Here is a 17,739-nt window from a genome sequence, read left to right as displayed (position 1 = left end):
ATAAGGGAAGGGAAGCACAAGTAATATAAAAAACAAGGAGGGGGACAAAACAGAAGAGACTCTTAAATATAGGGAAGAAACAGGTTGCTGGAGGGGATGTGGGTGGGGGGATGAGCTACATGGTAAGGAGCATTAAGGAAGACACTTTTTAGGATGAGCACTGGGTGTTACATGTAGGGGATGAATCACTGGTTTCTACTCTTGAAATCATTGCATTATATGCTAACTAACGTGGATGTAAATTAAAAAATAAGTAAATAAATCATAAAAGTAAAAAATAAAAAAAAATAATAAAAACAAAAGAAAAGAAAACAAACAAACAAATGAAAAAACCCCCGAAGCCTACATGCTGTATAATTCCATCTCTATGACATTCTGGGGGGAAAAAAGCAAAACTATAGAGATAAAGAACATATCAGTGGTTTCCAGGGACTAGAATTTCAGGAGACAAATTGACCCCGAAAGGAAAGCACAAGGAATGTTTGTGTTGATAGAGCTGTTCTGTATCATAATAATCCTGGTAGATACAAGGTTCCATGCATTTGCCAAAACCCATTGAACCATACAATACATAGAGTGCATTTTATTATATGTTAATTAAAAAGTTGTGGGTAATGGTAAATAATGAAAAAAACCCACATGTTGACAACTCTTTTCAAGGGAGAACCTTAATGAAATTCATCTCCTATGACTTTGTTTTTCCATTTCTCAAAATTTGTTCTTAGGAAAACAATCAATGATATGGTCAAGAATATTCTTTGTTGTGTTATGTGTCACAGAGAAAATTGAAAATGTCTTAATTGTGCAATTATACCAAGGTAGCTAAGTAAATTATAATATATTTCTCATTCACTAAAGGCATTCAAATTATCTTTTTGAGGGTTTATTATATAGAAAGAAATGATCATTCTTTACTGTTACATTATCAGTTTACTCTATTGACTTACCCAGTTTAACTTAAAAAACATTGATTGTCAATGTTTGCAAACTTTTAGACAACTTGAAATACTTTCTAAAGGTATACCATATGTTCAAGCTGATCCATATATTTTTCTGAATACCTAGATATATAAACAGATAGGTATATAGATAGGCAAAATGAATAATGTTATTTCTGCCTTTATACTCATTTCAGTTCCTTTTTTATTTTTCTAGCTAAGACAAAATTGGGATGGAGAATAGAGGTAGTATCTTTGATCCAAATCATTTTTCTGTTTGGGATGTCATTTATCTCCATTTTCAACCAATAATAAAAAGCCACATTATATATAAATGGTGCTTTGCAATTTCCAAAGTATTATTTTACATTAGCCTCTTTGATCTATCACCATACCGATAATATAATCAGGAATGATAGCAGCACTCTTCCTACCACTTATACAAGGAATCTTAAGCCTAACAGTTTCCCTGGGCCACATTTTGGTAGGTGTTGAGAGCAGAACTCAAATCCAGATGTCACAACTCCTATCAAATATTGTGTTCCTTATAAACCACTGTTTACTTACTTCAAGATTTTCCCTTTTGAAAGGGAAATTTAGATCATTTATTCCATTGTTAGAATTTTGGTTTCATCTTTTAAAAATTATAGAGAATCTCTATAAAATTCTCATGAGAAACAGAGTTTCCATATTAAACAGATGTCATTGGATTGTATTTTGAGATGTAACAGTGTGCTTTTTTCATTGTGGGCAACTGCCTCCCCCCATACCCTGGTTACTGAGCTGTCCACTGTGTTCAAAAGATCAGGATTATTATACCTTGAATGCAAACAGATGGTACCAGTCAGTGCCCAAAATTGCCATCTTGAAGCTCTTTTCAGAGACAAAAATTCTGAAAACCAGACTTTCATATGCAAGAGCCAGGTATTTTTTAAATTCCAAATAGCTCCCTGTAGATATCAAGATGGGAGGCCAAAGGACTCCATACAGATTTAGTGTCAGCCAGAATCCTACAATGGCCAGTTCCCAGGGAGGGCAAGAGAAGGTACAGATGAGTGTCTCTCACCCCCTCTCCTTTTGCAAATGAAATATTGGACAATGAATATGAAAACTGGCTGTTTCAGATAGGTTAAATGGGAAGCAAAAGCAGAGGGACCATTCCCCTGTTTGATACTTTGGGAAGAGCCTGTGCACACGGGGTTCCCTGCACCACACCTAAAGGGATGGGCTGCAACAGTGAGAGGATGATGTACTGTGTTTAGGCACAGAAAGGAGATCAGAGCTAGCTGCCTACCACCCTCACAACCTGGTCTCTCTGGGCCATTTATGATATGAAGGCTTCCCAAAATTCCTGTATGCTCCAAAGTGGGATAGGAAGTGTTAACTGTCTCCAGGAAACTGGGACTAGCTTGGAGTCAGGTCTAGGGGAGTATGTAGTGTGTGGACTAGAAAATCAGAAGCTATGTCAAAGACTATAAATTAGCAGTAGATGCAGGTGCATCTTTAAAAACATGCATCTTTGAGTGATATAACAAAGACCAAGTTAAGGAAATATTTCAGTAGGAACTTTAAATGGATATATTTATGTATCCCCTTCCCTTCCCAACTCCTGTCTGTTTTTTGACTACCAACCAGAAATTGGGACTTGTTAACAAATTGATGTCATTTTTATGAAAAAAAAAGTTATTTTTCAAGGTCAAATTATGGTAGGTGTCAAAAACAGCACTATATATAGTTACTTTTCCCCCCACACCTTAGTTGTAATGAGTAATTTTCAAATCTTTACATACACACAGGAAATAGTGGTTACTTTCTTCTGAAATATGTGGTTAAGTCCAACAAAATATGTCTCAGCTCTAAGACACTTTGTTAGATTTTACTTGGGTTTGTTTTTGTTTTTGTTTTTGATAATTTTAGTTTACTTCTATGTCTACTCGTCTACATTTTCTTTCACCCTGAGTAACACTTAGTATAGTACTCATGAGCTAAAGGTATTATAATCCTTTATGCTTGACTGACTCCAGTGGATCAGGCCTTATGTAGCCCATACATATATTGTCTTGACAGTGAGAAGATAATGAGTGTCAATAAAGCATCATGTTTAAGAAATAGGCTCTAGAGCTAGGTTGTCCAGGCTCAAATTCAGGATCCACATTTTACTTAGGTTTTTCCTTGGGTACATTGTTAAATTTATCCAAGACTCCATATTCTCATCTCTATAATGAGCATAATTATAGTTCATACCTCATAGTATTGTTGTGACGTTTAAATGAGTTGATATATGTAATTTACTTAGAGTAAAAACTGACATCTACTACATATGGTGCATGTGTCTACCATTATGAATGCTTTGAGGATCAAATGAGTTAATAAATACATGTTAAATGTGAGATTGTGCAGGTTACATTCTAGGTAATCAAAGTGTTAGCTGCTATTATTATGTTATTATATGCTCGGGAACTGGATATCGCTGCTCAGTTAGATTTCTGAACAAACATCTCACCTGCCATGTAGATTAAATTTCAGCTAACTTAACAACTTTTTAAAACATGTTTACCTTAGAAATATTGGCTTCTTATTTTTAACTCATATTCTTACCTAAAGTATTTTCTTTTTAGCAGTCCTTTTGAGTACCCCATTCATCTTAAGCCTTTGCTCTCGTATTCTCTTTATTTTCTTTTAATAGCTATAGAATTTGATTGTTTCTTTTTGTTTATTTGTTTGTTTTTACTTTGTGAATATCCTTGCATCATTATTATATTTTTGCTTGTGTTTGTATCATTTATTTAATCATGCATTGTGCTGTTTCTGCTGAATGTCCCTCCTATCCACTTCCTTTCCAGTCTTGTGTTCTATCTTATCCTTCCATCTTTTAGTTCTGAGGTTTTTTTCATCCGCTTATCTTTTTTTATTTTTGAAAAAGATTGCCCTATTCTGCCCCACCCTGTGATGCAATTCCCAGATTATCAAGGTGCCCACTCCTTTAGGCTTACTCTTTCTAATACTCAATTTATTGAGTAGCTGACAATGGATTGTGTAGAATCACATCTTTATGTTTTGGCATCAGCTGAAAGTAATGTAATGATGAATGCACATGTGAGATAGGAGCCAGGAAGCAATACAACATAATAGATAAGAATATCGTTTATAATGTCTAACAGATATGTTTTCCAGTGCCATGTTTTCAGATACTAGCTGTATGACTTTGAGCAAGTTTTTTTAAACCTTCCTGTATCTCAGGTGTAAACAATGGTATCTAACTAATGATGTCACTGTGAATATTCAGTAAACCACTACATGTAAAGCGGTAAGTACAGAGTATAATACACTCTATGTTTTCTCAAATGTCAGATGCTGATGTTCTTTTATTACAGTTGTTTTTGTTATTGTGATTATGATAATACCTATCATCAGGTTTCTTTGTCTTCACATATGTGTCAAGTAGATAGACAAGTAAGTTTCAAATTGTGAAATTAATAAGCAGAGACATTAATTTATTGCTGGCATTGCATTATTACATGTAGATTCTGCTTAGCCTTTAGCTTTAGTTTTATATTTTATTGGTTTAAAATATAAACACTTCCTTAGTTGATTAAGGTCTCAGTCCAAAAGTGGCCAGGGGCTACTTACCTTTAAGAAGGTAACATTTAAATTTAAAAATGAAATTAAGTGCATATCAATTCCAGTAAATTTGCTATGTATTATCTGTTGACATCTTACTCAGCTGTCGGCAAGCATTTAATCAACATTTATTGGCATTCTTTTCTGAGATTTAAATAGGACATAAAATTTTATGACATGTAGAGTATTTTCAATAACTGTTTCATTATTTTTCATAGATAGTATAATAGTATACAAGAGAAAATATCAATAAAGTACCCAGAGTGAATTATTTGGGGCAGAGCAAGGTAGTTTGAAGTTTGTATAATGACAAAATGCTGGTCTACTTTCCAAATAATACTGTAGATTTGTGAATAGCTGGGTTCTCTTTTTTTTCCATTTTGTTTATAATCTTTTCTCTTTTTGGACATATAGATCAGAAAACTAAGAATTATAGTTGTTTGCTCTATTGTTACAAAAGATAGATTGTACTTCACAATATTGAATTCTAAGTCCTTAGTGGTCACAAAAAAGGAATGTTACAGGATGTAATATATACCATAGGTATAGTTTAAATACTAGTTTGATACAGAAAGCCCAGACTCTGATAGCTTATTAGTGTTAAATTTACATGATTGTTTGAGCAGTAGCCATAGAGTCTGCATGAGCTATTTACACTTTAAGTGGCACTTCAATGGGGAAAATAAACATTTTTAAGGAATTCTGAGTATATTCATATGTTCAGGAATCTTCCTTTCATCTAAATACTTTAGCTTTTGGCTGGGAATGGGTGGGCATGAGGACAGTAGTATAAACTACTGTGTCTAAGATCTAGTTATCTGGCCATCTGTGCCACAGTTCCCAGAATCACAAACAAAACTGAGTGATAAATATGACACCGAAATTTTACCCCTAGGCATGTACTGAAAATAACTGGAAACAGGTACTCAAAAAAGTACAGGTACAAGCACTTTCATAGCAGCAGTATTCACAATAGCTAAAAAATGTCCAGTGATGGATGAATGGATACACAAAGTGTGGTATATATGTACAATAGAATATTATTCATCATAAAATGGAATAAAGTAGTGTATATGGTACAACATGGATGAGTCTGCAAAGCATTATGTTAAGTGAAAAAATCCAGACACAATATATCAGAAATTGTGTGATTCCATTGAAATGGAATACTCAAAATAGATAAATCTGTAGAGAGAAAACATAACTTGGTGCCTGCAGGGTCTGAGGAGAGGGGTAAAGGGGAAAAATGCTTAATGTATAAAAGGTGTTACTCTGGAGTGATGAAAAGGTGTTGAGGCTAAATAGAGGCAGTGGTTGCACAACACTGTGGTTTACTAAGTGACACTGAGGTGTTTACTCTAAAATGGTTAACTTTATATAATGTGAATTTCCCCAAATTAAGTTACTAAAAAAATACTGAATGGCCACATTGAAGCAGCATCATATCCCATATTCTCAGAATCACAATTGGTTTAAATAAGTCCACTCTATGAGGAGAGAATGTGGAGTTTGTCATTATTGATCCTGAGGAGGCTGATAAGGGCTGGAAGTAATTTTACAGTCTTCTTGAAAGATGAATTCAATTTCCTTCTTAAATATATTCTATTTTATTATGACATTAGATTATCAGAGCTTGTGAAAATCACTTTTAATAGCCAAGTTTCTGTCCCATGTGCCACTTTATTTTCCATGCTTGCCTGAGATTTCAGTTGGTCTCATTGATCCATCCGAGAAAATGAAAACAGGAAAGTATAAATGCTCCTCTTCTGAGATGGATTCTCTCTGTACAATGAGGGCAGATAATTATACTGATTTGGATGGGCAGTTGAGGTTATTCAGGCTCAAGTGCTTTATTTTTGACTCTTAAATGGTTTAGATTCACCAACCGTATAAATAAAATGATCTGGATAATTATACATAGTTTTTATATTTTATGTGAACCAGACTGTGAAACTGTTGGTAGTTGTTTGTACACATATATGAATGGCAAAGTAAGTGCTTTCAATGGCTATGACATAAATATCTAGATTTTTCATATAAAGAAGGCCATTAGGTTTTTGTGGTGTACATCTTTGCAAACACACTTTAAAGGTTTCTGTATAGTGAAAGTCCTTCATGTGCTAGGTACTTTGCTATATATGTCACATAAATGATTCCTAATCCTTAGACTATCCCTGAAAGATAAGTGTCATTATTTCCTTATTACAGATGAAATAGCTGAGGTTCAAAGAAGTTAGGTGATGTACTCGAGAGGAGGAGTAGGGCGAGGATTCACATCGAAACACTTAACTGTATGCAGCTGGGCTACCTTGTAACGGGGATCCCATTGCAGCTCACTCACAAACTGCAGACACTGCTTATGATTAGTAGTTTGATTTCCCTAAAGAAAATCTCATTCATTTGCTCACATGTCTGAATTATCCTGTATAGACAAGCTATCAAAATATCGGTAGGAATATTGACATTTAACTGCATGGAGGAAATAGGTATATCAGTTTAAATGAGAGCTTAGGTGTTCAAAGTATTTGAGCACCTGATGTGAATACTAAGGGTACTGAATGGTGATTTGGAAGGATGTTAAATTTGAGTCATGGTAAACCTGATCAACTGGAAATTTAAGGAAGGTAGAGAGATAACAAAACTTGCGTGTCAGTCTAAGTGATTCAGAATTTGATGTCAAATAACAGTTTCAGCATGGGTTTTGTCTTCTCCTCATGCAGCTTCAGTATTATCTCCTAAATGTATTGCATTTTCCTACCACCTATTCCTATTTCCTATTTTGTTGATACTTTCATTGCCTGAAGAATCCTCTTTCATTGCCACTAAGTTTCAACCTTTCTTTTTTTCTTTGTTGAAAGCCTTCTGCTATCATTCTAGTCCCCCAGATGACCTTCTCTTCCCTGAACTACTTTAGTATTTTCTGTTTTAAACACACATTTGCAACTTGGCATTTACTTTTGGACTAAGTTTTCTTTTTATATGTTTATAACTCATCTCTGTTATGAGTTATGAACTCTAGTGGGGTATATAATAGTATCTTCACCGATTTTTGCCCCATTATATGCCTTGGACATAGCACACGTTCATCAAATAGTACTTGATAATCTTATAACTCTTGAAGGCAGGGCTTTCTAAAAACAATTCATAAACATACCATTTCTAGGAGATATCCTCCTCAAAAATGGATGATTGTTGGCCAAATAAGTCTGTAAAATACTACATACAACTTCCACCCTAAGAAATTTACACTGTACATTGGCATTTTCAGCACTCTGAGGAGTTTTTCAGTAGTGAGACCAAGTTTACTATTTTAACTCAGTATTCACAGCTTTCTCCCCACTTTTTTGTAAGAGCCCTACTAATACCTATTATGCTTCAAAAATGTCTTCTGTGAGACACTGCTTTAAAGTGGTTTGTGGGGTACCTGGGTGGCTTAGTTGGTTGAGCATCTGACTCTTGATTTCAGCTCAAGCCAGGATCCCATGGCCATGGGGTTGAGACCCAAACTTAAGATTCTCTCTCTCTCTTTCTCTCTCTTTCTGTCTCCCCCTCCCTCCCCGCCCCCCCCCCCGCTTGCTTGCTCATTCTCTCTTTCTCTCTCTCTCTCTCAAAAAAAAAAAAATAAAACTGTATTTTTTAATTTAAAAAATAGGGGTGCCTGGGTGGCTCAGTCAGTTAAGCATTGGACTCCGGGTTTCTGCTCAAGTCATGATCTCACGGTTGGAGATGTGCTGGTGGTACAGAACCTGCTTGGGATTCTCTCTCTCTCTCTCTCTACCTCTGGCCCTCTCCTGCTTGCACCGGCATGCGTGCGTGCACTCTCTCTCTCAAAGTACATAAATAAACTTTAAAAAATTTAAGAACTAAAATGCTTTGTATCAAAATTATGTTAATAATATTCACAAATATGGAAATTAACTTTTGATTAGATGTAGGTTGGGCATTTTGTATGGCCTCCTTGCTTCTCTATTTGGGAAAAGACTACCCCTCAGCTGTGTCAGGGCATATGCGTGTGTGCATGTGCGTGTGTGTGTGTGTGTGTGTGTGTGTGTGTGTGTGACAGAGAGAGAGAGAGAGAGAGAGAGAGAGAGAGGGAGCATCTGTGTGCATGTGTATATGCACGTACTATACAGTGTAGACTCAACCTGAAAAATAGATTGAGACTAAAAACAGAATGATTGGAACTGGTCTTTCAGCTTGATTATCTGCTAGAATCTCTATTACTTCTCATAATATGCTTGAAAAGTTTTATTTGTACCTCAGGGGCAATGAGCCTGGCCTTATTTACAAATATGAATGCAGATATTAACAGTATACTGTCTTCTCCTCCAGGCAGTCTTACTGTCGACTGGTTTTATTTACTTCCTCAACAAAGGAATATCCATCTCCTTGGAATTAGACACAATGTGCTTAATGGGAAAAGCAGAAGTTTTGGAGTCAGAAAGTTTTAATTTGATTCCCATCTCAGGTCTGTGTGACCCTGAGCAAGTTTTCCTTCCAGAACCATTGATTCCTCATCTGTAAAAGAAGATGGGTTATACCTGCTTCTAAGAGCTGCTTATGAGGACAGTGACTGACACAAAGGAGATGCCCTATAAACATTAATCCCCTTTGTAGTTATTCTGTTTGTCAGGCAGTTTATGATAGGAGAATTCCACAGGCATAAAGTCACACAGCCAAAACTTCTCTTTCCTACAGATGCTGTTCCAAATATGTGTTGTTACTCTGAACTATAAATGACATCATTATTCTTCATGTCTTCTGTTTTTATGACGGGACAGTGAGCAGGGGAAATAGTATGAGTTGAACTATAATCTATAAAGAGAAACACTGGAATTGTAATAGTGAGTAAATAACCTAAAAGAGATTTTTTCAATTATTATAATTATTTGAGATACAGAAAAGTAACTTAGAAATGATCCCCTTAGTCTTAACATCTATTCATTGTAAAACAAAACAACGAAAGAAACAACTCTCCACCATTATTTTTATATATAAAATTTTGGGTTTGACTCATTAGATCATTCAAAGGGAGAATAATAAATGTATTAGGAAAAATGTCAGATGGGCCTTCAAATTTGTCTCAGCATTATATAATATTTAAAAAAAAATTTTAATGTTTATTTTTGATAGAGAGACAGAGCATGAGCAGGGGAGAGGCAGAGAGAGAGAAGGAGACACAGACTCTGAAGCAGGCTCCAGGTTCTGAGCTGTCAGCACAGAGCCCGACGCGGGGCTCAAACCCATGCACCCTGAGATCATGCCCTGAGCCGAAGTTGGACACTCAACTGACTGAGCCACCCAGGCGCCCCATCAACATTATATAATAATTTTTTCACAAGTCCATTTCCACCATGGTCTGGGATTATTTACCACGTGTACAAACATAACAAAAGAATAATTTTGTGTTAATCTTGCTTAAAGTTACATTTGTGGAGGTAAAGGCACCCAACAGATAATTAGAATGATATAATTCTTTATAGCATAGAATAGAATGTTCAGCATAAATTGAGGTTTGCAGTCCAACAGACCACTGTAGCACCTGTTTTGCAGAAAAAGATATACTTATTACATATGGTTATCAATAACACGTCAATCATGTCTATCTCTAGCCAGCCGTGGCTAAATTGTTCCTGGAAGAAGCCCACTCTGTCCCTGTGAAGGATGACAAATGAGAGTTTTGCTGTGGTATCTACCTTTCTAAATGCCAAATGATCTCCTGGCAGTTTTTCTTGACATAAATATTATGAATGGCTGAAGAAACCGTCATTTTTCACACTTTATTGGTTTAGACAGAAGGTGAAGTCTTCTCGGCTAAACTGAAGTAGTAGAGGAAGCAATGAACCTAAATGTTCCTTGGACTCTCCTCAATTGTGCATTAATCAGCATCTGTCTCGATCTGGTTGATTACAGGAGAAGATGTATCAGGGAGTCTCTGCCCAGCATCTCCTCCTCCCGAAAGGACGGCTTGTGAAATTCCCTGCCGAATGGATTGTGTGGTGAGTGAGTGGACAGAGTGGTCATCCTGTTCACAGTCTTGTTCAAATAAAAACGCAGATGGGAAACAGACCAGATCAAGGATTATACTGGCATTGCCTGGAGAAGGTGAGTAATAGTGAAGGGTTCAATGGGGGAGTCAATGGCCAAATTACTGTTTTTATTTTATTTTTTTTCTTGTAAGCACTTGAGAAGGTCATATTGTGGAAGTAGCCACATACAGGTGATAGCTCTATGGCCTGAGTCAAAATTAAATGTCATTTCTATGCATGCTTTTTCTCTTTAACCCTCTAATTTATCTATACTGAGTTTCTATATTTACATGATTTGTCTTAGCCCAAACCTGTGCCTAGGCCATGGCAATCAGATGGTTGTTATTTTTCATTATACTTATTTTGGTGGGGGGGAACCACAAAGTTTGATTGCCACACATCCAGCTTCAGGTAGCTCATACATTGGGACATTGGGGAATATAATTGAAATATGTCTGGTAAAAAAAAAAAAAAAAAAAAAAAAAAGCTCCAAATTAGGAATCAAGAGACATGGCTCCTTGACCAGGAACTGCCACTGACATCGGCAAGCTATCTGATCCATGCGGTCCAATTTCCTGTTCTGTCATGCTGGCATGTTGTGAGAGGGAAGAAGATGAAGGGTCTGAAATGGCTTTGAAGAAGCTAAAATGTGCTATGGAAATGTAAACGGGTGACATCAGAACAAATTGGAGGAGCAGCTGTTTCTATCATTGATAGCCATGGTCTCTGTCCCCAGACACATACGTTCTTTCTTTCAGGCTCTCCCTTGGCTCGTCTGCCTAGGGCTCAGTAAGAACAGCAGGATGGTGTGGCCACTGGCTGTGAGGAGCTCCTTTTTAAACAAGATTCTGTTCTGTGATCCTGAAAAATGGGGCCAGGGTCAAGATGAATGAAGATTTTCATATTCTTAAATTGCAGTTGCTTCCCCCTCTTGTCTTTTATATTTCTGGAAGGAGAAAAAAGTCAGCAGTATTTAATGGGAAAAAAATAACAAGAATAACAAAACCAAGGTCACAAATCTTTTTGAGCATTTGGCCCACTGAATAAAACATCATCGGGTGGAAGAGTAGGAAAAAAAAAATCAATACTTTAGATTAATGCCAGTTTTTACATGGATATAAAAATGTGAAAGAAAAGACAGTAATGAAATTTGATTGTCTGACTCACCCAAGAGTGTAAGGATGCACATCTGTCTGGTCTCCCTGCCAGTGGATAACACATTGTCAGATATTATTTCAGAGTTTAAGGATAGGCTCTCTTCTGCCAAACTTTAAGAGATACTTCTGGGTTTCTCAAAATTGCAGTAAAATGCATGGCTTGATGGAAGATGGGTGTCTTAAAATGATTCTCTGAGAAAAATAATGCTCTTAGGAAAAAGAGACCATATATAGGTAATGTGTATCTAAGTGTATAGGTTTGACCTAATACCACTTCAAGGTCATGGGCTACTATATCTAACAGACTAACTTATGTAGGCATCATGTTACTAATATAAAAGTAGATTTCTTTGGAGTTTATCTCAGAGACACAGGACTCAGAGGTGGGCAATAGAATCTCTTTTTGTTGTTGGTGGTGGTTTTTTGTTGTTTTTGTTTTTGATCTAATCAACATGTGCTGCTACCTATTATTTAGGAGGGAAAGTGCAATATATTGTCCTCAGATTGTTACTCAGGACAAAAAGACCATGGCCCTGGAATGGGCAGAAGGGTACAGAGGTTCAGGCCTTTGGAATCCTGTGTCAAGAAACCACCTTTCTGGACCATTAAAACAGCAAAAACAAGGGCCCCTGGGCGGGCTCAGTCAGTTAAGCATCTGACTCTTGATTTGGGCTTAGATTGTGATCTCAGGTGAGATTAAGCGCTGGGTGGAGCCCCATTTGGGGCTCTACACGAAGCCTGGAGCCTGTTTGGGAGTCTCTCTTCCCTTCTGCCCCTCTCTGGCTCACATTCTTTCTCTCTAAAAATAAATAAATAAGCATTAAATAAACAGTGAAAACAGCAAAAATAAGAATGACAGTAACAACAGCAGCCTGCTAAGAACAACAGCAAAAACTATGTATCCTTTTTTTATTGTTATTTTTTTGTAGGTGGAAAACCATGTCCTGCTACTCAGGCCCTCCAAGAATATCGTTCATGTAATGACCATTCCTGTATGCAGCTCTACTGGGAGACATCGCCTTGGGGCCCCTGTTCTGAAGACACATTGGTAACTGCCCTTAATGCAACCATTGGCTGGAATGGAGAAGCCACCTGTGGTGTGGGCATTCAGACACGGAGGGTCTTCTGTGTCAAGAGTCATGTGGGACAAGTGATGACCAAAAGGTATCACCAATAGTTTATTGAAAGTGCGTATGGGGGCACCTGGGTGGCTCAGTCAGTTAAGCATCTGACTTCGGCTTGCATCATGATTTCATGGTTCATGGGTTCAAGTCCTGTGGTAGGCTCTGTGCTGATAGTGTGGAGCCTGCATGGGATTTTCACTCTCACCTCTCTCTCTGGACCTCTCCCATTTACACTATCTTTCTCTTTCAAAATAAATAAATACAGTAAAAATTTTCGTTGAAAAACTTAAAAAAAGAAAGTACATATCTCTCAAACAAAGGTAGAAACAGTTATAATATGAATCATTAGTAAAGTTATGGAAAGTAAATGTGGCCCACCAATATTGTATCTATTTGAGTAATCAAACATTTTCTTGATCTCTCAGTATTTTTGGTTCTTTTTCACTCACATAAAGACGAGTTCAGTATGAAGGTAGGTTCCCCCCTTTGAAAGGATATGGTTGTGTCACACTACTCTTTAGGTTCCACTGATCTTCTCTGCCATGGGCAATAAATCCACATAGCCATTTGAATGGACTGATTCATGCCTGCAAGTAGGTTATAATCTCATATATGTTAGACTCTGCACATGAAGACATAAATTAAAAAACAAAACAGGATAATTTAGATATAGGAACTAGGATATAGTTATGAAAAAGAGTCAGGGACAATTGCAAGTGATAGGCAAAAAGAGTAATTAGGCAGAAAACTCCACTGTGGGAGTTTCATCTCTAGACCAAACGAGGAGAAGACCTGACTCTTCCTCATTCCACTTGGGAAGTATCTTGGAAAAGACAATGCAAGGGACCTACACAATGTACAGTGACCAGGTAACTGTTCTGTCCATGGAGATTTCCTAGTAGCCATGTTTGAACTAGTCTCCTTCTTATGGTAAAAGATCCCACCCCAGGGGCGCCTAGGTGGCTCAGTTGGTGAAGCATCAAGCTCTTGATCTCAGTGTCATGAGTTCAAGTCCTGCCTTTGACTCCATGCTGGGAATGAAGCCTACTTAAAACAAAAAAAACGAACAAACAGAACAACCCCACTCCAATCACAGGAATGGCGGGTCACCAGGATGGGAACACCCAAACTTTTGTCTAGTGTCACAAACTAGGCAACTTAAAGTGCTTCCCCAGGAATTCACAGATTGGGAAAATGAAACCCTCCCTTCTTTCTGTTCATGAGGCTCTAAGTATATGAATTGAGAATTGCCACAAGCATGGTCCTGGGGAAAACAGCAGGTGAGGGGAGTGAAAAAGATGCTCAGAAAGAAGCAAAAACTGAAGCAGAGCACATCCTGGCAACATCAAGTCCTGGGCCTATCTTGCTAAGTGTGCCCCTGCCCTTCCTGGCAACACAGGCAGATACACTTACTTGTCCACCTGATTCAATCCAATTTGTGTTGCTGTCTGGGACATCTCAAGCACCTGATCAATTTCACCTTGGGACACCTTGATGATAGGCTCTGAGCCTTATCCACCGTGGTATGGAAACCACAATTGCTATGTAAGGAAAGTCATAGGAACTCAGATAAGGGTAGTGAACTGTGGATGGCACAGGTCATGCAGACTGGCCAGATACTGCTGGTGTTGGAGCATCCGATGTGCAGATGACTGTGCAAATGCAAGCAAAGATAATATGACTTGAAGTGAAGCACAGTTCAGAAGACCTAATCTCTCTCCCTTCCCAAAGGTGGCTTCTAAGAGTACTGGAGTTGGATGTTCTTAATTGCTACAAACCCAGACTTTAGCACAATGTTTGGCATATAGCTGGTGTACCATAAATGTCTTTGGAATTGACGAATGAGCTATATTTATATGTGGAAAGTTACAGGGTTTAATGAGGATTGGATATGAATCACAGAAGATTGAGAAAAGCTGATGTCTATCTTTTGTTCAAGAAAAATTATTTGATCCACCATCATACATTTTGGCAAAGGGGACTGCCATAGAAAGTAATGACTAGATATCGCTTCTCGGCCTTTTGGCTAAGATCAAGTGAAAGTAATGACTAGATCATATGCATGACCTTCTACTCTTATTAATTCATAAATGTTATTTCTGCTTCAGACCTGACTTGACATTGCTTGAAATGTTTTTTGGAGTATCAGCTTATGTCAGTTGTGTTTTGCAACTCACCTGGTATGCATAGCACTACACGGACTGATTGAACCAATGGGAGTTATAGCCAAACACGGAAAATAATGCTCACATGTCACTAGACTCAGGTGAAAATCTAATTCCTGGGGTTACGGTAAAATCCTAAAAAGCTTATAGAGACATTATGCAGACATGAAAACTCCCTTTATCTTGGGAAGGATTTTAGGCTTGATAATGTTCATTTTTATGATATAAATTTTCAACTGCTTAAAAAAGACTCATGAAATATCAACTTGAATATACAAATAAAATTAAATATGGCTTATAGTTGTAAACCCTACATAAAATGCAGCAAAGTGTTATTCCTTATCATGGTGAGAAAATTTAGCATGCCTGATGTCTGATCTTCTCCCTTACATAAAAAATTTTCAGCTCTTGGAGTACCTGGGTGGCTCAGTTGGTTGTCTGACTCTTAATTTTGGCTCAGGTCATGGTCTCATGGTTCATGAGTTCGAGCCTCACATCAGGCTCTGCAGTGACAGTGCAGAGTGTGCTTGGGATTCTCTCTTCCTGTCTCTCTGCCCCTCCCCTGCTTGTGTGCTCTCTGTCCCTCAAAATAAAATTAAAAAACAAAACAAAATAAAACAAAAACCCTTTTATCTCTGAACCAGAACAGGGAATTCATATCCACTTGATATGAGCACAGTTTGTTTATTTCTTAGCAAAGGGACTTTAGAATTGAGACTAACACCAAATAAATTGTCATGTTTAAAAGTCTGTTTTGACATGAAAAATTGGATTACATGTTCAAGTAGCTCCAATTTCCTTTTCTATTCTAGAATTACTTCAAATAGTCATTGTTGTTTTTTTAAGCCAGAACACATAAATGTTATTATTGCTGTGAATAGCCTCCAGGTTTGCTCAGTTTACCATCACAGAAAAATAAATTGCACAGATGTTTTCCCTAACACACACACACACACACACACACACACACACACACACAGAGAGAGAGAGAGAGAGAGAGAGAGAGAGAGAGAGAGAGAGACATTGCTAATTACTTTTTACACTGCTAATGAGGCTGGAGACTTAACAGCCTCAGAATTAGACTCAACAGAATTAGGTTGAATTCTTACTGTGTATCTCCAAATGACCCTGCTAAATATGAGGAACCTGAGTTGACTTTAATAAAATTAATTAAAAATGTTTAGGTTAAGGAGATTAATTGAGATAAGAGATTAATACCTAGTGTCCAGTGAAGCACATAGTGAGATAATGAAACTATCAGCAGTAGAAAATACTCTTTACTCTGCCCTTTCAAAAAATATATTGTTTTTGTTCTTTTTCAAGTAAAAGATATTGCAGTGGGAAAAGATTCCCTGCCATTTGTGAAATCCTTGGAGTGGGGGTAGGGGAATAGAAACAGAAAAGAAGGAAATATGCTGAGGAAGAGGGGGCCTTTGGGGGTAGAGAGAAAGAAGCATGTCTCCATGGACTGGACGGCTAATATAATGTGTTTTATCTCCAAGCCCACTGCACTGGGAGGCAGAGTTCCTTGCAAGCTCTTGCTTCCCTGGGTTGGTGTCTTGGTTTCTATGCAGTTGTATAGGTGAGAATGTTAGCATTGTATGAGTAATAGAACTGATCATATCAGAAAATGAGAACTAGCCAGGGCACAAGTGAAACAGAAATAAGAGCTTATTGGGCTGGTTCTAGGGTTTTGTTTGGTTTTGTTTCACTATTTATTGTCTTTTTTTTCAGTTGCAGCGTTCAAAAAATAATAAAAAAGATTAAAAACACACAACTCAAAGCCTCCTGAAAGTCCTGATAAGGCACTTGCTGCCTTTAATGTGAAAACACCTGGCATTGTGTGAGATGTAATAATAGAGAGCTCCATTTAAACATTTAATGTTGACAAACCTGGCAGGTTCGCCCCACCTAGCTGAGTGAGACGTACGTTGGTTCCTGGGTTGGAGGATTGATCAAAGAAATGGAGCTTTGTGTCTGCATCTTGATTATGGAGGCATAACTGAAAAATGGCAGATCTTTGTAGCTCAGTTTGATGCATTTCAGCGCAGTGTTTATAAGGAACTGAAAGCTACAGAGCAACAAAGATATAATAGTTATAGAGCATTCCATTGCTAGTCCAGGGAAATACATGTGCTGAAATGAAATACATTCATCCTTTTATTGAGACCACTGCCAATCTAGGGTCAGAGTGGTATGCAAAATTAGGAAGTATAAATTATGATAAAAGCCAAGGGGCCATACTTTGTTTACTATGTAAAAAGTGAATCCATATGTTTCCCTGGATTTTAAGGCTTTAATTTTGTTTAAGAAATGGCTGGACAAATTAGACTAATATCCCCAGGGATTTATTTGTCTTCAGGCTCCAATAACATTGAATACTATTGAATCACTCACTTACTGTTACTAAATATTTACACTGAGCTAAGGTATCGCACTTTTAAGATATGATATAAGATGCAATTCCACATTAAGGCGTTAAAAATTAGTTTATGCATCATGCATGCATACATAGACATGCAGGCGCACGCACACACACACACACACACGCAAGAAAACAGAGTAAGAGAAGTCAAAGCCTTTCTTGGTCAGTGTCAATACAATAATACAGAAAATAAACCTTGTAGTTTTTTTTTCAGAAATGGAGGGCACATATGTTGCTAATGGTCAGAGTATTTTTGAAGACTAAGAAGAAATTGATGCAA

At 37.3% G+C, this 17,739-nt stretch overlaps 1 protein-coding gene across 1 annotated transcript in view; it reads left to right on the top strand.

Moving 5' to 3' along the window:
* THSD7B (thrombospondin type 1 domain containing 7B) overlaps positions 1-17,739 on the top strand; it is a 759,038-nt gene that overhangs the window by 352,896 nt on the left and 388,403 nt on the right. The window contains exons 7-8 of the mRNA XM_047871837.1: positions 10,473-10,664; positions 12,675-12,909. Coding sequence (XP_047727793.1) covers positions 10,473-10,664; positions 12,675-12,909 — 427 coding nt within the window. The remainder of the gene's footprint in view (positions 1-10,472; positions 10,665-12,674; positions 12,910-17,739) is intronic.

Source organism: Prionailurus viverrinus, chromosome C1 (genome assembly GCF_022837055.1).
Source record: "Prionailurus viverrinus isolate Anna chromosome C1, UM_Priviv_1.0, whole genome shotgun sequence".
Taxonomy (NCBI): Eukaryota; Metazoa; Chordata; class Mammalia; order Carnivora; family Felidae; genus Prionailurus; species Prionailurus viverrinus.
Note: the sequence above shows the minus strand (reverse complement) of the source record. Positions and strands in the feature narration are given on the sequence as shown.